General features: G+C 36.3%; 2 protein-coding genes across 2 annotated transcripts in view; both read left to right on the top strand.

Annotated features, from left to right (window-relative positions):
- The window catches only part of LOC126751442 (protein takeout), a 67251-nt gene that overhangs the window by 33427 nt on the left and 7544 nt on the right, over positions 1 to 26280 (top strand). The window lies entirely within an intron of this gene.
- Positions 10243 to 23618, top strand: LOC126751441 (protein takeout). The gene is made up of 6 exons (XM_050461708.1): positions 10243 to 11020; positions 16016 to 16134; positions 16213 to 16334; positions 22690 to 22823; positions 22935 to 23087; positions 23183 to 23618. The coding sequence occupies exons 1-6, from the start codon at positions 10945 to 10947 to the stop codon at positions 23335 to 23337; spliced, it is 759 nt and encodes a 252-aa protein (XP_050317665.1). The 5' UTR covers positions 10243 to 10944; the 3' UTR covers positions 23338 to 23618.

Genomic DNA, 26280 nt, shown 5'->3' with positions numbered 1-26280 from the left:
AAATTAAAAACATTCTAGATGCTCTTTCGGCTTCAATTCTTGTACGAGTTGAATTTAGTAAGCCCGCAAACCAGGAAACTTCCGCTAAATTTTCCATAAAGTGTATAGACAAAACTCCAATTGTTGGACGCGATGACGGATGGCCTTAATCGGGTCTTATTCGATATGCTACTCTAAAGCTCCAAAGTACAACTCCAGCTCAGCAGCAATAGCGTGTTCGGTGCGCATTACACTCTAGACTAAATGCGGCTTCGCACGATCCATGACTGCTCGAATTACCGACTTTGCAGAGCGATTATGTGGACGGAAAACGTTGTTCTGAAGTAAATCTATTCATTATGAAATGGCGAACAAAACTGAGTATAAATCGAGGACCAGCTGACAAAAATAACAACTTCCAAAATGTTTTGCCCCATTAAACACTTCTTATTTGGCGTAGACACCGCTTACGCGCCTATAGCCGTGTTTACGGTAGCACGCCAGTCGTTCTTCCTTTTTGCTGTGTTGGTCTTTCCAACGAAGTGGAGGTCTTCCTCTTGCTCTCCTTCCGTCGGCGGATACTGCGTCGAATACTTTCAGAGCTGGAGTTTTTCGTCCATTCGGACGACATGATCTAGTCAGCGCAGCTGCTGTCTTTTAATTCACTGAACTATGTCAATCTCATACAGCTCATCGATACATCGAATGCGATATTCGCCGAAGCCAATGCGCAAAGAACCATAAATCTTTCGGGAATAACGAGTGACTTATAGGGTTTAGTCTTCGTTCGTCGAGGAGAGAACTTTACTTCTCAATTGCCTACTCAGTCCATGGTAGCACCTGTTGGCAAGAGTTATTCTGCGTTGGATTTCGAGGCTGACATTGTTGTTGGTGTTGATACTGGTTCCAAGATAGCCGAAATTATCTACGATTTCGAAGTTATGACTATCAACGAAAGGGAGTTACCTTGTTTGTAACCTCGTTTTGTATTGAACGGCTCGGCCCCGATCACGACGGAGCTTTTGGTATTGCTCAACTTCAGTTTACAGAGCCATATTAGTTTTACGGATATACCAAATTCTGGCACAGCGGTACTTTCAAAAGCAGCTTTGAAATCGACGAAGAGGTGGTGTGTGTCCATCCTCTTTTCACGGATCTTTTCCAAGATTTGGCGTGTAAGGCATAAACCGTTTGATTTTCTAGACCTAAAAATACACTGATAAGGCCCAATCAGTTTGTTAATGGTGGGCTTTAATTTTTCACTGAATACGCGCGGTAAAATCGTATATGCGATGTTGAGCAGGCATTGAATACTACACATCTAATAAAACACCCATTAGCAGTAAGACCGTTGATCGAAAACAACTGGTTATGTGTCAGAAAAAAGATTAGCAAATTAAATATGACAGATAAATAAATATTTTAGGAAGTCTTCACAAATAAAAAAAAAAATTTATTAAGAAGGAAAGGAGCTTGAGCTTCCAGAGATTAAAGAGCAATTATCATATTTGTAAAGCCTTTATATTACTAGGCTTATTGATTTCCAAAGTTCACTTCCTCTAATTGCAAATAAATAAATTTGTTCATTTATTGCTCATATTGGTTCATAAACCAGAAATTAATTTCAATTATCCCATTATTTTTTGTTCTCATCTTCAGCATATTGTCACCTGAAATGCAAAACCACGTATCATCAAAAAAATAAAAATTGAGTTTTAATCGCTTACGATTCATGACAGCATATTATAAATGTATTACCGTAAAATTTCAAGCTTCCGCTCTCAGATAGAACGAAAATATAACCAATATGTAACCACTTTATAACCAAAACCCAAATTTTCTTTCAATACGAGTGGTTTCATTATATCGTTTTTCCTTCGCCTGTAAACTTATGAAAAGTGATGTTATGTTATTTTGCATTTTAAGTGCGAATATGTAAACAATAATTCAATCAAACAGCAATCGAGATAAAATAGAGTTCAAAAGTGCCGCAAATATATACGCTTCCAGAATAACAATTACCTAGAAGTAATCGATATGACAATTACAGCTTTGTAAGAGCTTTTCCACGTTACTCAACATGCGACACTTCAACAACTTAAACTTCAAACTGCTTGTGTTCTAAGTATTCAACTCCATTCATCGCGTTCTATATACCTACAATAGCAACACGTGCCCAGCTCATCCATCTCCGAGAGAACTTTAGAATATATGCAGATATACACATACATATGTATATACAAACATGTCTGCCTATTATATCTTTATATCTTTATGTGTTTATCGGTATTATTAACAAAATACTTTGACAAACAATTGCGACCGATTGCTATTATACGAAATGACTTTTTTGTCTGCCTCTTTTCAAGCGCATGTACTTTGACTCGCAGACTCATTCTCATTTTCATGCCATTCGCGTTCGGTTCCTTACAACTGCACAAGGTAATCGTAAAAAATGTTCAACAACAGATTTAAATGAGAAAAAAACACAGTTTGAATGACATAAAATAAATACAGAGATAATCACAGGGGCACAATATTAATTGCAAGAACGAAACCATTAGGTGTATTCAGACTAAAGTCGTTAATGTGGAGTCGTTATGAGTATACCCTCATTATCATATTTAACGACATGCTAAATTGGTTGTACATCAAGTGTATTCGGTGGTTTGAAAGCAAAACGCGTTGGAGAAATTTGTAAAATCTTAATTGCTATTAGTTAGGTCACAAGGTTAATGGATATACTACTGTGCCCAAAAAATAAGGTGACATTGTATTTATTTTGAAAATTCTTTATTTATTCTTCCAAATCAATTTCATCCCCTCCCGATGCAATGCACTTATGCCAACGGATTTTCCAATCTTCGAAACACTGGTTGTAGTCACTTTCCGGGATGGCCTTCAGTTCCGTCTTCGCTGCGGCTTGAATCTCCTCTATCGTATAAAAACGGTGTCCCCGGAGCGGTCTTTTGAGCTTGGTGAAACTTCGCCAGTTGCCTCTAGGTCACAGGAAATATACATCCCAAGTGCAATCCGATCCCCATGCACTTGGCCAGTCCATTAGATACATTGAAGATGCTACCCCGAGAAAATATGTGCACAAGCTTCCATTGCCTACCCATTTGTCTCGAAATGAAAGAGATTTTCGCCAGAACATCTTCATCCAAGCGCACGACATGCCCGTTGGATTTTTATGAACTTAACTACATCCATCTCGTAGAACTCATACAGTTTATGGTTCCATCTTCATCGGTACTCAATGCTCATACGGATGGCTCCAATGCGTAATTTTCGTTCGTCGAGCGAGGGATCTACTTCTTAATTGCTTACCGATCCTATAGTATCACCTGTTGGCAAGAGTTATTCTGCGCCTGATTTCCAGGTTTTGATTGTTGGTGAAATGTATGCTGATTCCGATATAAACAAACTTTGTTTCTTTGTTAGTGACCTCCAAATACGTTATCTCGCCTTTCTTTGCTATAAAACCAATATCTTTCCATTTTTTTATAGGTTTCTAAGCCGGAAAAGGCAGCGCTGACCACTTTATTGTTATATCTCAAGATTGTCCATCCGTTGAGTTCAATTTTCGATGACTCGTTCCAGCATTTCGACTGCTAATTGGCGAATAACACGCGTGATGTTTTTCTCCAAAGCCTGAATCGAAGCAGGATTGTCCGCATAGAATTTAGACTTTATATATCGCCACAGGAGAAAGTCTAACGGTGTGAAATCATACGATCTTGGTTGTCAATCGACCGGCCCAAAACATAAAATTATCTGGTCTACCGAAGTGTTCTCTCAATAAATCCTTTGACTGATGCGATATTGATAAGTGGCGCTGTCTTGTTGAAACCAAATGTCGCCGAGATCACGAGCATCAATGTCAGGCATAGTCGGTTATCATGGCGCGATAACGACCGCCATTGACGGTTACGTTCTCACCGGCATCATTTTTTGAAGAAATATGGACCGATGACTCCACCGGCCCACAAACCACACTAAACCGTTGTTTTTTCTTAATGAAATGGCAGCTGTTTAATTTCTTCAGATTGCTATTCGTCCCAAAGGCGGCAATTTTGCTTGTTTACATACACATTAAGCCGAAAATGGGTCTCATCGCTGATTTGGAGAACGTCGGATCTTCTCGGAACTTTTAAAGAGTCCATAGACCGAAGCGATGTCGCTTGGGAAGGTCAAGCGGTTTCAGCTCTTGCACAAGCTGTATTTTGTACGCTTGCAATTTAAGATTTCGACGTAAAATGAGCCAAGTCGTTCCATACGTGGGTCCGAGTTGCTGCGAACGGCGCCGACTACGGCTGCTATATTTTCTTCACTGCGTACTGGACGTGGTACATTCGGTCTAATATTATCCAATAATGAAAGCTGGGTTTCAAGATGGGTGATGGTGTTGCGTATAGTATGCGCAGTAGGCCAATTATGTCGACCATAAGTTGAGCGAAGCCCGCTAAACACTTTTTTACAGAACTTGAATTTTCGTAATAAAGTTGAAATATTTGTAAAGTTTATTCGGGCGTACCTCCATGATGAAATGCCAAACAATACTGAACGAAAATCAGATGACAACTTGAGACGACTATCAAAAAGAGATTATTGAAAAAAGTACCTCTACTTGGATCACCCGTTATTATGAACTGCAATTTCCTGCAGCAAAATCTTTCTCATCGACTTTTGCCGAAGTCATTCTACTTTTCACATATAAAATATATGAAATAGTAACGGCATTAAGAAGTTAAAGGAACACAGTTCATTGTAATTTTCCACTGTTCGTCATTACCATGACATAATTGCCTTCATTTACTCATTCAACTTTTATTTTAATCCTTATTAACAGCATCACTTATCACAGGAAAAATACAAGTGAGAATGGACAGGGTGAATATTGTCTTAAAATGTTGTTTACAAAATGAAATCACCGATGTCCAACACTCAAATGGGAGTGCTGTAATATGTAATGTAATGAATAAATTAAGTTCACATAAAACCGGACCGCAAATAAATTTTTTTTTCACTTACAATAACATTGACCTTGCTGAAGCGAATAAGATGCGTAAATATTTGGCAATCTTATGTGACTGTGGGAGCCGTCGCAACATTTCAAGTGATTTAATAATATCAGATAGCGAGCTGGTCCTGCCAGAAAGTGCAGTGATACATAAAAATAAAAAGTTCAATAAAAAATTACAGTGGTCAATTACAGATATATTACAATGAATACAATTCAACTTACAACTTAACTTACTTCACAAGCTAGTAGCTGCTAGACATAACAGGTCAAGAGAAAAGTCCTCGGGCTGATACATAGATGGCGCTGCTAGAATTAAATCCGTATGATTTTTAGTAAACGCTAACCTTCAAAAGGCGTGTGTATAAATTTGGCAGCTGTCGGATTATTAGTTTGTGAATTATAAGATTTGGAGTCAAGCAACTCTTGTTATTGTGGAAAAAGTGGATAAAAAGATAAATTAATAAAAGTTTGCTTTTTGAAGGGAAAAATACAGTTGATAAATACCCAAAGGAAGTTGTTACCGATGAAAACCTCAAAAAAGTCAACAAACTTATTTTGAATGATAGTAAAGTGAAGTGGTTCGAGAAACCAGGGACTTTATAGATATCAACTGAATGTGTACATCCTGTCATTCACGAATATTTGAGTTTGAAAATCTCTGTGTAAAGTGGATGTCACTTTTGACCAAAAGCAACGACGAGTGGATGATTAGGTGCAATGTTTGCAGATGTTCAAGCATAATAAATCCGAGCTTTTGCTTCGATATGTGATAATGGATGAAACATGGTTCCGTCATTTCCCTCCGAAGACCAATCGACATTCATTCGAGTGGACTACACACACGATGAACCCGCTCCAAAGCGTCAAAAAACGCAACGGTCGGCTGGCATGGTTATGTACTTAGTCTATATTTTCGCATGTACTTGGAATAACTTTTATTGACTATCTTGAAAAAGGAAAAACTATAAACTGGGCCTTTAACGTAGCATTATTGGGTCGCTTGAATAACGAAATTGCCGAAAAACAGCCGTATTACAAGAAAAAGTATGTGCTGTTTCACCAAGACAAGGCAACGTATCACAAGTCAGTGAAAACGATGACAAAATCCATGCAATGGACTTTGAATCGCTACTACATTCACCGCATACTCCAGATCTGGCCCCCAGCGACTATTTCCTGTTTTCAGATCTCATCAGAAGTCTCACTAGGAAGCAATTTACGTTAAAGGAAGAGATGATCGATAAATGAATCGAATGCGGAATAGTTGCGAATTTTACCATAGAAAAAGCTTACGGTAATTAAAAACACAAGCCTACGAGTGATACAAAGCTTTTAAAGGCGGTCGAGAGGTCGTTGAGGACATACCTCGTTCTGGACGCCCTTTGACCTCTTCATTTGATGAAAATATGAAAAAAGTGAAGGTTGTGGTGCTTTAAAATCGTCAAACAAGTGTTAGAAAGATAGCAAGAGAGTCGACATCTCTCGCGAGTCCATTCAAATGATTTTGGTGGATATTTTGGGTATGAAACGCGTTCCTGCTCGACTCGTTCCGATAAAACTGAATTTTTTTCAAGTAGATTAACGTAAACAGGTTTCTTTGGACATGCTTGAACGTGCGAATTCCGATCCCACATAAATGGAGAGCATTATAAATGCCAATGAGAAGGGGTTTATGAATTTGGCATGCAAAGAAGACAACAATCATCGGAATGGAGGGAAAAAACGAGCTAAAACCAAAAATCCACGCCAAACTGCTCAAAAATCAAGGTGATGCTCATTGTTTTTTTTTTCGATATTCGTGATTTGGTGCATCATGAATTTGTGCCGGAGGGACTGACGGTCAATAAGGAGCTCAATTTGGTCGTATTGAGGCATTTGCGTGAGAGCATCTGTCGAAAACGGGCGGAATTGTGGAAGAACAATTTATGGATTTTACACGATGGTAATGCACCATTGGATCGAGCCACGATTGTGACCGAATTTAAAGCCGAAAACGCAATGAATACCAGCAATCAACCAGCGTATTCAACAGATTTGGTAGGATTTCGGAGATTTTTTCTTGTTCCCCAAACTGAATCCGTGGCAATATGCATTAATATATATAATATATATTATTAAAACATTTACTTTAACCCCTACTGTAGAATCAGTATTGCAGCCTAAATGTAGGCAACAAATTTTAAATCACACAAAGCACAGTAGTGGCCATTCAATTAGGCAGCAAGTTAGGTATGTACATAAATATGTTATTAAATATGCAATACAAACGCCAACATAACTTTGGAATTTTCGAACAATTACCTTTTGTATTTACTTTTCAAGAGACAATTTGTAATATCTTATACAAAATGTCACAATTAAGAGTACATTGACATGTGGCAGCGTCAAACTGAGTTGCAAAATGGTAAATAAATTATTTGCACGTAAATGTTTATGACAAATGTAACAATAACAATAGCAATAACAATTTCAAGTTCATTGTAACCAAAGTTGCATATTTTCAATTGTAAAGAAAGCACACTCACACAAATCCATTTGAGCATATGTGTATGTGATTGCTGAAAACGCTTGTTTAACATTAAAAGAAAATAATTCTTTAATTTCAAATTTTTAAAGATTCTTAAAGTACTAATCTTCGCTGCTTATTAAAGTAAGGCCTGAGTTGCATGACTTCTTCGTGTGAAATTAATCGCGTGTGTCTTGCATGTAGCCGATTTGTGTAAAGGTCATTTAGCTACAGCCAAGCACTTGTGTGTAGATATGCAAGTAGAGGTGTACTTGGGTAAGGTTATTACTATTTCTGTATTTGCAAAGGTAATTATGACCGCATTGGGGGCAGTGGCAGTGGCAGGGCTGCGGAAGAAAGCGACGAAAGGTAAGTGCCCTGCCACAACGAGTGACATTGAATTCATGTGCAAAGCAGTCAACACGAAGACCGTCATTAAAATTACTACTGTGGGACATACATACATACATGTATATGCAAAACATGAATTTATACCGTAAAACGCTCTGCACTTTATTGCTGGTATATTTGGGTAGGTTTATTAATACATTTACCTTTTGCTTATTAGGAAATGATGCGAAAACTTTACCCAGATCTCATTGAGCGCAAGTGACTAGTTTCGAGTGTATATTTGGAATTTTAGAAAATTATCTCAACATTTTTCAACTAGATTGGCTGTTGCGCCTTACCAATAATATTGGTAAAGAAGAACGTACTTGACAACTTACTCAAATCAAACTCACAAGTTCCTTATCAAGAGTGCTTTATTTGCGCAACTCTAAGAAGGACCTTGGTATTCACGAAATAAGCTAAAAAAAAACTACTTTAATCCTGCTTTTAAACTCAAAATTGAAAGCATATAATTATTATTTTTTATAAAAACGCTGAAAGATCATATAAAAAAATCAAATTAGCCACGTCCGTCTGGCCTTATATGGGCGAACTAGTCACTCAGTTTTTGAGATAACGATCTGAAACTTTGCACACAGCCTTTTCTACCCAAGAGGCTGCTTACTTGTCAGAACCTCCGACATCGGACCACTATAGCGTATAGCTGCCGTACAAACTGAACGATCAAAACCAAGTCCTTGTATGGAAATTTTTTTTTTTGATGAGATATCTTCACGAAATTTGGCACTGAATATACCTCATACTAACTCTACAATTTTGAATAAATTGATCAAATTGGATCACTATAGCTTATAGCTGTCACATAAACTGATCGATGAAAATCATGTTTCAGTATGGAAAACTTTTTTACATGACGAGATATCTTCACGAAATTTGGCACATATTATTCTTTAACGCAATACTAAAATCTTCGAAGAAATTGTTTAGATCCGGTCACTGTAGCATATAGCTGTCATACAAACTAAGCGATCAAAATCAAGTCCTTATATGGAAAACTTTTTTATTTGATGAGATATCTTCACGAAATTTTGCACTGAATATACCTCATACTAACTCTATGATCTTTGAATAAATTGATCAGATTGGATCACTATAGCATATAGCTGTCATATAAATTGATCGATTAAAATTAAGTTTCTGTATGGAAAACTTTTTTATATGACGAGATATCTTCATGAAATTTGGTACAGATTATTCTCTAAGCCCACACTATAATCTCTGAACAAATTGAACAGATTGGATAATTATAGCATATAGCTGCCATATAAACTGATCGTCAAAATCAAGTTCTTATGTGGAAAACTTCTGTTATTCTAAATCAAATTAATGATAGTTTTATATCCTTTCATCAAAACATAGCTTCTTTGTGTGTGCCGAAGTTACCTTTTTTATGTTTATATTTAAAATATCCTTCCATACTTTAACTAAGTAAGAAAATGCAAGCAGTAATGCTGTCAAAGTACTACCACTGACGGTATAACGAATTTTGTACTTGTAGTTATTATTTTAATGTTCTGTTGACATCACTGCTTATACATACATATATGTATTTTTTGTTGCCATAACATACGCTTAATTATTATAGCATGAATGCTGAGAGGGAACTCCCATTCCATGGGTCTTTGTCGCGAACCAAGTTAATGGGTTTGCGCCTCTGCATGTACATATGTATGTAAGCATAAATATGTGCTTTTTATGCAAACATTTTTACATTTCCAACTTTATGCACCGAGAGAACCTGGGAGGCAGAGACGTGGCATAAAAGGTAAATTGTGCATACAAGTTAAGAATCGCATGCGTTGTTGTTATTTGTGTGCTGCTGCAGACATTTTTTGAGCTTTTTTAACCAACACCGCTGCCGCTGTCATTGTTGTGCCCAAAGATGCGCTCAGCTATGATATGGTTCGGCTGAAGGTTTTATTAATATTTTTTTTTGTTGTTTTGGTACAAAAGTGGTCAAACAGCCATACCATATACTATACAGGCATGCGTAAATATGTATATGCACGCACATACACTCCTACATATGTATGCCTGCTTGCGCCTAGCCATTCTTTGCTTACTTTCAACATTTTTGTGCTCTACACTTTCGGCTCTTCTGGCTTAATTCTAACTTGTTGGTAAAGGCTGTTGGTCACACAGACACAGGTACATGTGTATGCGTAAGCTCTTGCTTATGTATTGTGCCATTGTGCCCCACTGCAGCATACAAATTTGCTTTCTCTGCTCGCGCACTTTTATTGCCTTTTCTTTTTTGGCTTTCTTCATTTCTTTTGCTGCCGTCGTCCGCACACATAATGGATGGACACTTTTGCCTCGGCACTTCTGGCAACACAACCTGGTTAAAACACCTTGGCCGACAAAGTTTGAGCTCATTTGTGGCCGAAACCGCGTGAAAGTTGTACGCTGCCGCGAATCTCCGACGAAGAAAGGAAAAATTTAAGAAAATACAAAAAAATAATAAAAAATATATAAAAAAAAGTTCAAAGTAAAAAATTCGAATAGGAGTAGCCGCACGTGTGTGTGTTTCTTTACATAAATTCTTGCGTTCGCCTAACGAACGTTGTGAGCACTTGAAGCCTATATATGGTATATAAATACCTCTATATTATATAAATACATGCGTACTAATTTATTTTTTGTTGTGTGTTACGCGTTTTGCTTTGAGTCTTGACCTAATTTTCCTGCTGCTGGCATTCCAGTGTTATTTTGTTTGTTTTGTTGTTGTCAATATTGGCCCTCGTAGAAAGGCCGCGATTTCGTGTCTCAAAGTGAAATTATTGTTTATTACTTAAGTGTTCTGTTAAACCGAACGCCAGCTGCGTTTTATTGCACTTTCGCTGGCAACGATCGCTCGAGAGACACATTAACGACACTAATATCAGTGAAGACGTTACACTTTGAAGCGGTGCTAATTGGGATCACTCTTCAAGAGGTGTTAACTAGTTTTGTGCGTATTTTTCTCCGCTGACAAATAGCCAACACTTTTACTTTCCGCACGTTGAAAATAAAGTCTATAAATATGTTTAAACTCGGTTTGATTTCGATTTTAACACTAATCAGCTGGATTGCAACAAATGCTCAGGACGATGTGCAACGTAAGTGTTAAACTTATTTTTTACTTAAAAATTGGCTCCGAAGTGTTGCCTCAAAAAAAAAATCATATTTTTTGCATGAAGGAAGTATTTTTGGAGCAGTTATGTATACATATATCTATATTAGGGTGTTTGTTTTTTTGAACTATTCATTTTTTTCAATCCCATCATGAAATTTTCTTGGAAATACCCTAAAAAAATTCCTTGAAAATTTGAGCTCTTAATATTAACATTAAGGACTGGACCATGGCACCTAAAAATTTTCCATTAAAAATACACCACAATCGTGATTTTTTATCTTTAAATTTCTACAGCTCAGAGGCATTTTATGGCATCGCTTTGACTTTAGACACATATTCCTCAGAATTGAACACTCTACAAAAGTGCTCATTGCGACGAAGTCGAAACTCACACCGGCGAGGTAGTACGGGGTCTAAACCTGATTTTTCCCCGAAAATCTAATTTTTTTGTATATATCTCGTAAATGACAAGAGCTATAGAAAAAATGTACATGACAAACTTGTAGGAAGTTTTATTTGCTACAAAAAAGATCCAAGGTCAAAATGGCTATCATTACTACTTCTCGAGATATTGGGCTTTTTAATTAAGGCTTTATAGAATTTTCATAGATGGTATGTAATAAAAAATGTTTGAAACAAAATTTGAGTTTTGGTTATAAAATGGTTATAAAATTTGCAAAATCTCATCGGTTCTTTATTTGAAACGTTAGATTGGTTCATGACATTTACTTTTTGAAGATAATTTCATATATGTTCTTGTTGTTTTTCAGTGACTGGGCCCTACAGAAGTTGGCAGAAAATCCGCTTTTTTATCGACAAATTTTGTTCAGCGATGAGGCTCATTTCTGGTTGAATGGCTACGTAAATAAGCAAAATTGCCGCATTTGGGGTAAAGAGCAACCAGAAGCCGTTCAAGAACTGCCCATGCATCCCGAAAAATGCACTGTTTGGTGTGGTTTGTACGCTGGTGGAATCATTATACCGTATTTTTTCAAAGATGCTGTTACGCAACGTTACGGTGAATGGCGATCGCTATCGTTCGATATAACAAACTTTTTGGAAGAACTAACTTGGTTGACATAACAAGATGGCGCTACATGCCACACAGATGGCCATTTTGAGGGAAAACTTCGGAGAACAATTCATCTCAAGAAATGGACCCGTAAGTTGGCCACCAAGATCATGCGATTTAACGCCTTTAGACTATTTTTTGTGGGGCTACGTCAAGTCTAAAGTCTACAGAAATAAGCCAGCAACTATTCCAGCTTTGGAAGACAACATTTCCGAAGAAATTCGGGCTATTCCGGCCGAAATGCTCGAAAAAGTTGCCCAAAATTGGACTTTCCGAATGGACCACCCAAGACGCAGCCGCGGTCAACATTTAAATGAAATTATCTTCAAAAAGTAAATGTCATGAACCAATCTAACGTTTCAAATAAAGAACCGATGAGATTTTGCAAATTTTATGCGTTTTTTTTTTAAAAAAAAGTTATCAAGCTCTTAAAAATCACCCGATATATTGGTTATATCATAAGTGGTGTTTCGAGTCAAATTTTAACAAATTTAAAAAGTATATACATACGTGCTATTAAAATTTTTCGTAATAATTATCCGGTTTATAACTGTTCATATGAATATTAACATTAAAACTATTCGAATATTAAGCTCTAATACATACAGTACAAATTTCATAACGATAATAATTCATCAAATCTACCAAATACATTACTTCAAATTTGACCCGGACTGACATAAAACATACACTTTCCGGTGTTTCAATAATTATTTATTATCGCATTCAAAAAATGCTCTTTAGCCAATACAAGCATACCAACTTACAATTGAATTTTTCATACACTCGTTACTCCACTCGGCTGGCATAACCTTCCGTGCCATCAGTGAATTTCAGTTTTTGATTCTTTTTTGAACTAACATTCCGTAGATTGTTGCACAGTTTCAACGACATATTCATAAACCCATGTCTCGTCACCAGTAATGATAAGTTCGATGAATACATATGTACATATATGGTACTCAGCTTCATTATCAAGCATCTCTTGTGCGAAACTTACTTCACGTCGTTTTGGCAGATTCAGGTCTTTTGTTACGAGTCTAGCATTGACAGGATTCATACCCGAAAGCTTAACCAATATGTGTTGAGTTGATAAATAAGAAATATGGAGATCCAACACGAAGATTTTCAAGCACTGTGTCTTCAACTTTATTGATTTAATCGTTCTTAACAGAGATGGATGGACGAATCGCATAAGGTTTTCATGGTTTCCTTGTGTAAAAAACGGCCCAGTTTCAATATTTTTTTCTTATAAAAAATTAAATATTTTATTAAAACTCTTTATTATTCATAAGACAAAAATCTTAAAATGATTGTGTGAAATTTTCAAAACAAAATATTGAAAACTGTGTCATTACGAGGTCATTTCCGGCAGTCTCTCGAAAAAATGTGCCTTCGCGTTGACAGCAGCACTTGATACCGGTTTATACGGAGTAAAAAAGAAAAAATATATGTTTTAATTAAGACCACAAACTAGGTATGGTACGAAGAAAAGACAAAAAAAAAAGAAAATTGTATTTTTGGCAGACGTTTTTATAGAAAAAATAACCATTTTGATGAACATTTCTCGACGTGTTTTGTTTTTGAAATATTTTTCACTGCACACAAAAATCCTTCGTTCCAGATCTTATAAATTATATCTCAAAGACAAGTGTAACTTTTCTTTTAAATCGGTTGAACAGTTCGCGAGAAATCTTAGGAATCGGCATTGAAAACACAGTTTCGAGAGCAACGCGTGTCTATAAAGCTTTTCAAGGCTGTATCTCCAAAACAATTACTCCTTTCAACTTGAGAATTTAGTTCAATATTCTAGAGTTATTATAAAATTTGATAAGACAATAAAAAAGTCGAGTTTTTGAAGTCGGTAAAGCTATGTAAGGCGAGTTTTCGATGCCGTCACGAGCTTCACTGTACGCATTGCGTCTTTCAAATACTTGTGTTCGTGATAAAGTAGACTCCCTAAAACATCATATCGCACATAAATATATGCACTAATTGATATATGGAGAACAAACAGTACACTATGTATAATAAAGGAAGGTTCTTGTCAAAGACAACATTTTCATCGTTTAATAGTGTAAATCTTTAAACTTTTTGCTGCAGAAAAACGTTGTGTCATTATTCTGAATACAAGTAGTTTTACATACAAATGAACATGCAATAACAGTGGCAACTGTCAAATACCCAGAATTAAAGTCAAAGCTCATTCCATGCGCACAAATTACTTAATTAAACGAAACTGCTTGCAAGCTTAAAAAAAAACAACGCAAAGAGCCAATAATGTTATGAAGTACTTAATATTTGTGGGCATTAAATTATTGCTTTATTGCGCTTTTCTATTAATCGTTTTTCAATTAAGCGCATATATGATTTTAAGTTTTTACTATTATGGAACAGCAAATATTGTTTGTTGTATTTCGTTTTTCATCGTATGCAAATTTATGCCGTGTGCATTGTAAGTGTATGAGTAATTTGCGACCATGTTTGCGTTTTAGTGCTCATAACCGTTATTTTGTGCAGTCAAAACATCAATTAAGTGGTGCAGCAGTTTATTATATTTTTATACCCTAATCAGGGTATATTAAATTTGTCACGAAGTCCCTATGAAATGTATATAAAAGGTGATTTCGAGGTTCCCTATTTAAAAAAAAAAACACAAAAGCTTCAAATTTATTGAGGAACGTTTATTATCATTCGAAAGAACATTCTTTGGCATTTATTTTTTGAAGATTATCTCTTCCAAATGTTGGTTGCGGCTACGTCTCAGATGGTCCATCCGTTGAGTCTAATTTTTGATGACTCATTTCGACTGGTCACTGGCGAATGGCACGCGTGATGTTTTTGATGTTTTGCTCCATGGCCTGATTCGAAGCGGGATCCGCATAGACTTTAGACTTAACATATCCTCAGGGGAAAAAGTCTAACTGTAAGATATTAAACGATCTGGGTGGCCAATCGACCGGCCCAAAACGTGAAATTATCTTCTCACCGAAGTGTTCTTTCAATAAATTCATTGATTGATGCGTTGTGTGGGAAGTGGCGCCGTCTTGTTGAAACCAAAAGTCGCCGAGATCACGAGCTACAATTTCAGGCATCAAATAGTCGGTTAACATGGCGGTTATGTTCTCACCGACATCATTTTTTAAGAAATATGAACCAACGATTAATCGGCTCACAAACCACATGAAATCGTTGTTTTTTTTGTATAAAATGACAGCTCTTGAATCGCTTTAGGTTGCTCTTCGTACCCCAAAAAAAAGCGTACGGAAACTTTGCTTGTTTACATACCCATTGAGCCAGAAATGTAGCTCATCGCTGAACAAAATAAATGGTCTGCATGACGAGCTGAGTCGATTTAGTTAGCCATAGTCGTCAGTCTTTTGCCCTCGGTTTTCGAGATATCAAACTGAAATTTTGCTCACGTACTTTTCTCCTCAATAAGCTGCTCACTCGTCGGAACCGCCAATATCGGACCACTATAGCATAACGCTATCAAGCAAATGCACCAGACCAAATCAAGTTATTTCATGAAAAACTTGTTTATTTCACATGATATCTTCAAGAAATTCCGCTTAGATTATTATCATAGACAGCGCTACAATCTTTGAACATATTTCTCAGACTGAACACTATAACTTATAACTTTTTTGACGAGATATCTTTAAGAAATTTGCCATAAATTATTAGCCGAGACCAACTTGCAATCCTTGAGCAAATTGTGCAGATCGGACCACTATAGCATATAGCTGTCATATAAACCGATCGTTCAAATCAAAATAAACATCTTTTGATACCTTTTTATGCTACAAGAAATGCAACTGTGTAGGGTATATTAATTTCATATAACGCTTTTTCTTGTTCTTACTGAATTTTTTACTAGAACTTGTTTTGTTTTCCGATTTTCAGCCTATTTCCTTCAACAGTGCCCGCGCGATGAGGAATACATTAACGAATGCCTGCGTGACAGTGGCAATAAATTGGTGCATTACTTGCGCCAGGGCGTACCTGAGCTGGATATTTATGATGTAAGTATCGGGCAGTTGCAAGCACCAAAATAATGCTTCATCATCAGTTGTGTACTATTTGTGTTTATGTAATCTTAGATCGAACCGGTTATCATTGATGAGATTGGTATTGTGCTGGGCAGCGGACCGGACGGTTATCGAGCCCTCTTCCGTAATATACAAGCATATGGTGTTAGTAATATAACTGTAACAAATGTGCGGTGAGTATCATAGAATATTTAAAACTACAAACTCGCCAGGCTTGCAAATATATGCTGGCAGGCAAATATTTAGTTTATAATTGTTTATATATACAAGTAGGTTATACTTTATTTCACAATAAACTTGCTATGGGTTCCAGGACATAGTGAAAACTTTGGTAACTGTGAAGATGAACTAGTTAGAAAAAGCATCACCCAGCAATTAGACTCCGAAAAATAGACAATTTACCTCTTTGCCTGTAGTTTAATATCCAAAATATCCACCTAAATCATTAGTCCAGACTCGTGAGAGATGTCGAGCTCTCTTGCCACTCTCTAACACTTGCCTGACGATTTTCAAGCACCATATTCTTTACTTTTGTAATATTTTCATCAGTTGAAGAAGTCGAAGGTCGTCCAGAACGAGGCATATCTTCAGCAATCTCTCAACCGTCTTTGAAACCAATATCTAAATTCTCTCTAAGTACATATATATAAACTTCAGATCGTAAAATATATGTGCTAAGCATGCTGCTAGGATGACAGAAGAAAACGATAGTGAACTATTGTCAAAATTTCCAACAGGAAAGACTGTAGCTGTTAGTTTTTCTTTACTGTTATTAGTAGCAGCAAAAACGTAGCGCAGTTCTCGCTAACATTATTTTTAATTAATTATTTCGTGTTTTTTTTTCAAAGTGTATATTAACTTTCGCCTAACATGTCATCAACAATGTGTTATTTGCAGGGAGAAGTATGAATTAATGCATTACCTAACATTTAATTCCTGACCAGATGTAATATTTCGTTTTTTCTGCATTTTATGTAAAAGTTAATTGCCCATGCCTTGAATGTAGTATTTTGCGTGCTCTCAATGAATATACACCTAATATCATTTCAATACGGCAAAAAGTTGCTAAATCGATTTCAAATATTAGGGAGTTGAGAATATGTAGTTAGAGAAAAAATTTTGTAAAGAAAAGTTGTTGTAGAGAAAAGTCTTAAATAATAATCGCACTTTTGTAGAACTCAATGACGGGTACATTGAGCCAGAATTGGGATTCAGGCGTCTAACAAAATACACATAGAACTTTAAAGTACGCACAGTCGCGCATAACAATATTACAATATTACTTAGATGCATTATGGGTTAGGTGTAGTCAGAGCCATGAAGAAATTACAATTTCAAATAAGTTATGTTTCTTTAGCCAGTAAATTATTTTATTTTACAAAATTTTATAAAACAAAAAACATGGCATCATTATTTAAGGGTTCGACTTGACTTTTTAGAAATTTGAAAAAAAAAATAAAAATTTTAAAAGTAATAGCTCTTTGTCTTGAATCAGTTTCAACCGAAGCTACCTGTGATGACCATCATTAATTCTTGTTGGATCAACCAAAATCAATTGGATAAAAAATTCGTTTTACTAACAGATCATCTAGTGCCTAATTGCAGATTTCTTTCTTAAAACAACAAAATAGTGATCTAAAAATTTTTCCAGAGTTTCGAGGAAAAACAAGTGGTTAATTGCTTATAAAAAATCAAAATTAAGAAATATTCTTCGATCAAGTACTATTTTTTCATGTTTTCAAAAAAAGCTATATAAATTTCATTGAAATCTACCGAGCGGTTTTCGAGTTACACTGGTCTCCAGTTCAAAAAAAAAAAATAGTTTTGGGAGAAACGCGTTTGAAGTTTTACATTTACGTTCCAAAGCGGTTCTCGGCCTTTGCTAATTATCGAATAACTCGAAAAATATTTATTGGCTTAACTTACATTGGATAAATCAGTTTTGCTTATTTTCGCTAATATTTATAGAAACAGGTATTTAAAATATTTAACATTTTTATTAAAATTTTTTCTACAATACTAATTTGTAGAATTTTATATATTTAATCTTGTCTTAAAATTGCGGGTTTAAAAACCTTCCGAACACCACATTCCCTAGAAAAAAGCATCAATAATCATTTCAGAAATGGAAAGTGAATCTCGAGGCCAAATAATATCCCTGTTTATACATATATCTATACATACATATAAATATACTATGAGATCCATTCAAATATCAAATCGGCGTAAAAGTTGATTTTAAAGCCGCAGAGAGATCAGCAAAGCACTTGAACCTATTAGTCAAAAGTACTACTAATAAGACAATCAAACATAAATAATATTGCATAATAATAGAATATGAAACAACGCTAATATAAATAATACGTAAAGAAATTTAGAGGGTTAGTAATTTGAAAATAATATACATTAATAGTATACATTAACTTCCTACTTACTCCGACCCACGAACAACGAGTAATAATTGGTAATTTTTATAATATTTTGCTGAAATGCTCAAACCCTTTAATTTTATATCGAACATTTGTGAACTTTTTAATTAACTCGGTAATGTTATGAGGCTATTCGGACTTTGTCGGCTTGTCATTAACTCTACGGTCAAGCATGAGGCAAGGTCAAATGAATTGCAGTCACTTACTTTCTATACTGTTATGGTTAAAACCATCGAAAACATTTTAAAAGCTGATCAAACAAACTTTAACAATCCGTTTCGCTCACATAATCTATGTATCTTCTTCTTGGTTGGCATAGACACCGTTTAATCGGTTATGGCCGAGTCAGTCGTTATTTTTTTCGCTATTTGGGCCCGTTGGAGATTCCAAGTGTAGCCAGATCCTTCTCCACCTGGTCTTTCCAACGGAGTGGAAGTCTTCCTCTTCCTCTGCTTCCCACGACGGGTACTGAGTTGAATACTTTCAGAGCTGAAGTGTTTTCAACCACTCGGACGACATGACCTAACTTTGCTCTCGAAAACTCGCAACGCTGACTCATCAGCTGCTGTCATTTTACTTGCCTCTGTACCATAAAGCAGGACGGGAATAATGAGTGACTTATAGAGTTTTGTTTTTGTTCATCGAGAGAGAACTTTACTTCTCAATTGCCTACTAAGTCCAAAGTAGCACCTGATGGCCAGAGATATTCTGCGTTGGATTTCGAGACTGACGTTGTTGTTGGTGTTGATGCTGGTTCCAAGATAGACGAAATTATCTACAGCTTCGAAGTTATGACTTCTTAGTTAGGTTAGGTTAGATTAAGTTAGGTTAAGGATTAAGTTAGGTTAAATCGTAAGATTGTGCTAAAATTATTAATCTCATTTAGACAGATGGGACATGAAGCTTGTTAAGCTTATCACAAATTTGTTAAGACGGTTAGCTTCTACAGAGATATTTCAATTGCAATCTGGTAAAAGCCGGACAATAGCGAAGGAAGTGACAAAATGATTCCATCTGGCCTTCCTCCATACAGCTTTGGAAAATAGCGTCCGAAAGAATATTTAGGCATAGGTGAACTTATTGAATAGTAGTCAGAATACATACAATTGCGGCGATATTGACTTGGTTAAGAGCCAGTAGTTGGGAGCATACCCTAAAGTTCATTCTAGCTTAAAAAGATGTCGGATGAACCCTAAATTTCATTCTAGCTTAAAAAGATATCGGAGTCTCATAAGTTCAGGTTGTTGACCAGCGCTTGCTGAGCTCACTGGAGGTCCAATAACAGAACCCAAGCAGACATCGGAAAACCGACTCGTTTCTAGTTGGCTGAAATTTGGGAAAAGGTGCCCTCTGCAGAGGCTTTGCAGTTTCCGGCGATTGCGCTGTGATCGGACTTACAAGTCTAATATGGAAGAGGCTTGAAGCTATTGCTAATGTGATGATACACTTTCTGACTGGTGCAATATCTTAATCAATGCAATTACTTAGCGCTAAGGCTACAGTTTCTTCCATTTCAGCCTCTGAATGAGTGAAGATTTTATACTGCGTACATATATATTTATTCAAAAAAATCTTCTACTCAAATACATACCATAATTACTCGTAAGCTCGCCGTAAGAAACTCAAACCTAGTCACACTTGGGCTGGACCACTGTGCCGACTTCGCTAATAAACTATACGTTTTCCTTATTGCTGGTTTACATATCAAACTACATACATAAGCAAATGTACAGAACTTGCATACGTAGATATGCAGTCGTGTGGCTAAAAATGTGGTAGCCAGTTTGATGCATACATACGAGTATAGTGGTGCTTATGGCGGCGTATGCAATGTTTATCATACGCCATCGCAAACTGAAGCTCAGCGGCCAAATTTTGTTTACGCTGCGCCTGCTGCCATTAACGACCGTCGCGTGTAGTAAATTAGACATTAAAATGATTTGTGAGCACAAACCAGTACATTTACACATGTTCGCATGCAAACTAGAAATCGGACAACACATACATAAACGCTTTGGTATATACATACACAAATGTATTTAAGTGTGTAAATGTGCATAGAATCTAAAGATGTTGCTTGGAAATTACATAAATGCTGATTGCTACTTCGTGTGGACTTTGAGTAAAAACACAGAATGTAAACACACATAAAAACACATGAGAATAGGAACACCAAAAACACATATCAACCAAAAGAAACACTTGCAACGCCGGTGTTGCGCTGCATTCAAGGTTAAAAGCGTTAAATGTTTAACTCGTTTACGCCTTTAGCTGCAACATCGTCGTCGACTGACTGCAGCCAATTGAGAAATTTGCTAAATTGTCATTTGCTAAGCACTTTTTGGTGCGACTTGAAGTTGCATGCAACCGTTTATTGCGCCCATCAGTTGGTATGTCTAGTTTACACAGTGTTTGTTGTATGGAAACAGCTACTTTGCCAATTTATATCAAGGTGAAGAGTACAGCGCCGACAAATTTGGCCAGCGTCGCTTCTTTTGTTGGCATGCGTTTGTTTATATTTATGTATGTACGGTTGATAAACATTGACATGCCAAATGAAATTGTTATGTACGACTGCCATTCACTAGGCCAAGTCAATATGGCTTAGGTCATGGTATACGGTGAAGCTCAAGTCTTCGCAACTGGACTTGAATAGTGCTAATAAGTGGGCCACTGTTAGTTGTATGCAAATAATATATGTATATTATATATTTTGACATCAAGCATCGATATTTGAGCAAGAGATTTATGATTTTAGTGTTTTATTATAAGTAATGTGTTTTGGACTAAATTAATTGGTTTATATCTAGGTACTATAGTATGCAGAAGTTAAATCATTAAAATCACCGATTCTAGAACGTAACAACTCAGAAGAAGGGAGCTGGAGAGCAATAGCAAACTAGAAAAAGCATTATTTTCGACTGCACAGATGTTTTAATACCCTTTACTGCACAAAAAAAAAATATTTATCTAGAGTTTGACCGATAAGTTTGTATGGCAGCTATATGCTATAGTGGTCTGATTTGCACAATTTTTTCGGAGATTGAAGAATTGTCTTGGCAAATAATATGTGTCAAATTTTGTCAAGATAGTTTGACTAATAAAAAAGTTTTCCATATAGGGACTTGAGTTTAATCAATCAGTTTGTAAGGCAGCTATATGCTATATTGGTCCGATCTGAACAATATTTTCGTGGATTTTAGTGTAGTGTTTGATAATAATCTGTGCCAAATTTCTTGAAGATACTTTGGCAAATAAAAAAGTTTTCCATATAGGGGTTTGAGTTTGATCGATCAGTTCATATTGCAGCTATATGCTATAGTGGTCCGATTTCAGCGATTCCGACAAATTAGCAGTTTCTAGAGGAGAAAAGGACATGTGTAAGATTTCAGATCGATTCAGCAGCATATTGGACTTTTATCACTTTGCTGGATCGAGGAGAGCGCACAATACACCTAAGGTCGCAGTGCATTCCTCGTTTATCAATCAATATACTGCATAGGGTCTCCGAAGTTTCCTTCTGGGTGTTACAAACTTCATGTGAAGCTTGTTCAGGCTATAAAAACTAGTCTCATTGGAGTCCGTTAGACGCATCCTTTCAGGAATGGATCGCGAAAGAGTATAACCGACGGCTATTGTCATATCCCATGAATAAGTAAAGTGTATTTTGACTCTAGAACTATATTTTTGATAAAAAGTTCATCTAGTCGAAGCTTTTAAGGTGTGCTTACCTATAAAACCCGCATATAATCAAAATGCAGCCACCTTATTAGCCACTTCGTCTGTGGTCAAAAAAATATTCATTACAGAAAGCAATCTAACACTGTTAGAATATACTGGTACTTATCGTACGAGTTAGAAGAACAACGAATTTTCGTTTATGGCAAGCCTTTCGAAACACCATTTGACATTTAGCCCCTTTCTACTGAGTTCTTTCGCTCCAGCATCTTTTCAATAGCAAAAGTTGTGGGCATATTAATTAATATTTATTTCAATCCAGCAATATTCGCAATATTTCATTCCATAAACATATCTCTCTCTCTCTATTTTTATATTTTTTTATTATTTATAAAGATTACGCCATTCTCCTCTCTTACAGTTCCGATTTGGAGACTCTACAATTTCAGTTGACTTGCGAAATTCCACACATTAAAGTGCGTTCGCAATACCGCTCGACAGGCGTCTTGATTTTGGTGAAAGCCTCAGGTGCTGGTGATTATTGGGGCGAATATGGTGAGCGTCACATTGTATACTTTTCAATTTTATATTTATGCTATTTTTACATTTTCATAATTATTAAAAAAAAGAAAACATATTAATTTATTATATTGATTTTTACCTTAGATGGCGTCAAAGCAAAAATTTACTTCAAAGCCATACCCAATTTGGCTGACGATGGACGCACATACCTAACAGCCGATCAGGTTAAAATGGATTTCAATGTAAAGGAAATAAAAATGGGTGTGGATAATATTGCTAATGGCAACACAGTGATACGTGAGTATAGCCCGAGTCGTCGTTGTTAAACTATACTGTCAATATGTATTTGTGTGAAGTGTGTGTTAACACGTCTGCCATATTTCTCTTTACAGAGGCCGCATTGAATCTCTTCATCAATTCCAATGCACAGGAGCTGCTGAAGGAAATGAAACCGGCGCTACGCACGAAACTCACGCTCGTCATACGCAACTTCATGGATCGAATATTCGCTAAAATACCGCTCGACCAATGGATCAATTTGAATTAGTAGTAGCGTTGGCAGTAACGCATATTCTCTTAAAGTAAAAAAAAGGTCCAACACTTACCAGTTAATTAGCTTAGCGGTAATTTAATGTATTCTTATACTATTAGCAATTAGTCACACCTATTTATTTCAATAAATTATTTAAGATATTTAAAGGTAAACGTTTAGAACTAAAGTTGTCACTAAGCGACAAAATAAAATAACCGAAACAAATATTCAGCGTTCGCACGATTATAAGAAAATTGCAGTTCTACAAATAAATGTAATTTACTACTTATAAATTAGATACAAGTTTTTTATTCGCACATACTACTTATTAGAAATAAATACATAAATTATTTAGAAAAACCGTAAGCTCGTTGAAAACCGTTCAGTTGCACGAGAATCGGACTTTTCAAGAATTCATGAATATGTGGTAAAGCTCAGTTAAACCTAACAGATTTCACAATTTCTTTGCGGCAAGTTATACAAACATACATATAAACAAGTACATAGTAGATACAACTGATACATACATACATACATATATTGAAATGATTGGCACATAACGCATTAGGGGCATCTCGACAGTAAAATCGTTACTGTCAAATCTATTGCTATTGCCATTGCCAAATCTGTATGGTTTGTTATCATAAGATAATCATTTGCGCAAAAGCGTATGGGGTTAAATGTAGAGAAGGTAGCTGAAGCGCATGAAAAAATAGTGTAGTAATCTCTGTCATATTTATTTCTGGACTACTATGTAATAATTGTGGCATACATTTTATATACCAATTAAAATAATAAATTTAAAATGAGCAATGATATTTTGATTTTTGATATTTTCATTTCACTAGATTTTTTCTGTACATTATTATACTAAATATTAATTTTTTGTGTATTTTTATAATATAACACAACCGTCTCGATACCATTCTATGTGTGCCGTCGGCATCTGAACCGAAATTACCATAATTTCATATCAACTGTCAACGCATAATCTTCGAAATTCGGGTAAACAATCGAGTTCACGAATAAAAGTGTGCATTGTATTGGCACGAAGGCGTTGCTGAATGTAGCGAATAATGATCGTCGACTGTTGCGCGCTCACACACGCACACACACACATACAGCACACTTGACATAAAAGCTGATCACTGAGTCGTTGAGGTTTGTACTTTTAATATAATTTTTAATAATGCACTAAAAATGTATTTTACGACTCGCAGCACTGACCACACACATTGTTATTGTTATAAAGGATATGTGTGGTGTGAGGCGTTCTTTATGGCAATGAGTTTTTAAAATTGCATGTGCTTTTCGTAAACCTCGTTGCTTTATGGCAGTTTTTTTTAATCAAAAGTGGACTATCATATTTTAAGAGTGGTTATAACTCTTTTATCTGTTCGATTGGTCACTTCAAAACAAATTTGCAATTATAGCGTCGCATATTTCATAATTGGCCGCTGACCGAGAGTGATTTTAAGAATGAAGAAAGCACAAATGTCAATTAAAAATATATTTAACGATGAAGTTTTCGTCCGCATTACAATATAATTAGAAGAAAAAATATATTTTTCGAACATGATGAAACGCGGAAAAGTTAGATCACAGAAAATACAATTTTTTCAAACTTATTCAAATACTTACAGACTCTAGTCCCATAGCTGAGCGTAGAAGTTTCGCACGGAGCATAGTATTAAGGGGTTACTTTGGTTCACGGCTTACAAAAAAAAATTTAAGTCTTATTTAATTTTATAATAACGCTAGAATATTGCCCTTACTTCTCAAGTTGAGCCGACTAATAAATTAGGAGATATAACCTTGAAAAGTTATACCCTCGAGATCAGCTATAGGTTAGGTTATATTAAACTGGTAGGCCAATAAATCACGCATAGACCAGTTTTGGTCCTTTGCGATACCACATGGTGTTCAGTTCCTAGGCTCAAGAGTAATAGTCAGTGCGGTCTCACTATCGGCACCTCCGCCAGTGTATCATACCGTGGGGACCCAGATGCTTACAGCGTAGTCTTGTCAATGCGGAACAAGTGCACAAGAGATGCTCCATTGTTTCCCTGGTGCCCTTCTCTAAACATTTCCTGCAGTCTTCTTGATCTTTCAGCCCCATTCTGCTAGCGTATGACAGTGACTAGTTAGTATTCCGACCATGTTTCTAAAGTCTCTTCTATCGAGTACCAATAGGATTATTGTTTACTTCCGATCCAACGTTTTGCATCTGACTCTTGCAGTCGTGCACCCAGGTAGCTCGTTCCATCGAGTTTTGATTTTCTTTACGACTCTTCTGTCAAGATCGTCGTATAGACAATGAATGAATTTCCCAACGTTTAGCACGTTTTCGGATGTTAGCCGTACATCATTCTTGGTAATCTCGTCCTCTACTTCATTGCCCTCGTTGCCTTTGTGGCCTGGCACCCAGTAAAAGTGAAGTTGCTAACTTCCGGCTACACTTTCCACTGCTGCCCTGCTTCCCAAGACACTTCTGGTCGATATGCGATACGAGTTTACTGCCTTGATTGCTGCCTGGCTACCTACGTAGATGTTGACTCTGGATTTGGCTGTAGTTGCATTAGAGGCCAGCTCTGCGGCTTTCGCAATAGCAAAGACATCAGCTTGAAATATACTGCAGTGGTCCGGCAACTTAAAAGGTTGCCTTATACCTAACTCTGGAGTATATTCCCGCACTAACTCCATCGTCAATTTTCGAGCCATCAGTATAGATGTTTAGAGTGTTGCGCGTAGCTAACATACCTTTACTTTTAACCTTATTTAACAGTTGAAAAGTGGGGTCATGTAGTCGGTGTTTGCCCAACCGCCATTACCCACCGAGCTATGCCTGAAGATCAGCTTTATAGTCACTTAAAAATTAAACGCCTTTCTCTCGAAAGTGTGTGTTTCAAAGTCGTTTGTCAAGATTTATCGCGCAATATTCAATAGATCCTAGGGAAA

The sequence above is a fragment of the Bactrocera neohumeralis genome, chromosome 2 (assembly GCF_024586455.1).
Source record: "Bactrocera neohumeralis isolate Rockhampton chromosome 2, APGP_CSIRO_Bneo_wtdbg2-racon-allhic-juicebox.fasta_v2, whole genome shotgun sequence".
Classification (NCBI taxonomy): domain Eukaryota; kingdom Metazoa; phylum Arthropoda; class Insecta; order Diptera; family Tephritidae; genus Bactrocera; species Bactrocera neohumeralis.
This window is presented reverse-complemented; position numbering and strand designations above follow the sequence as displayed.

What these genes read in the sequence shown, in the direction of transcription:
- LOC126751441 (XM_050461708.1), top strand. Translation starts at nt 10,945, where the DNA reads ATGTTTAAACTCGGTTTGATTTCGATTTTAACACTAATCAGCTGGATT. An exon ending in ATAACTGTAACAAATGTGCG is followed by an intron (nt 16,335 to 22,689) that starts GTGAGTATCATA and finishes CCTCTCTTACAG; the next exon opens with TTCCGATTTGGAGACTCTAC. An exon ending in TAATGGCAACACAGTGATAC is followed by an intron (nt 23,088 to 23,182) that starts GTGAGTATAGCC and finishes TTCTCTTTACAG; the next exon opens with AGGCCGCATTGAATCTCTTC.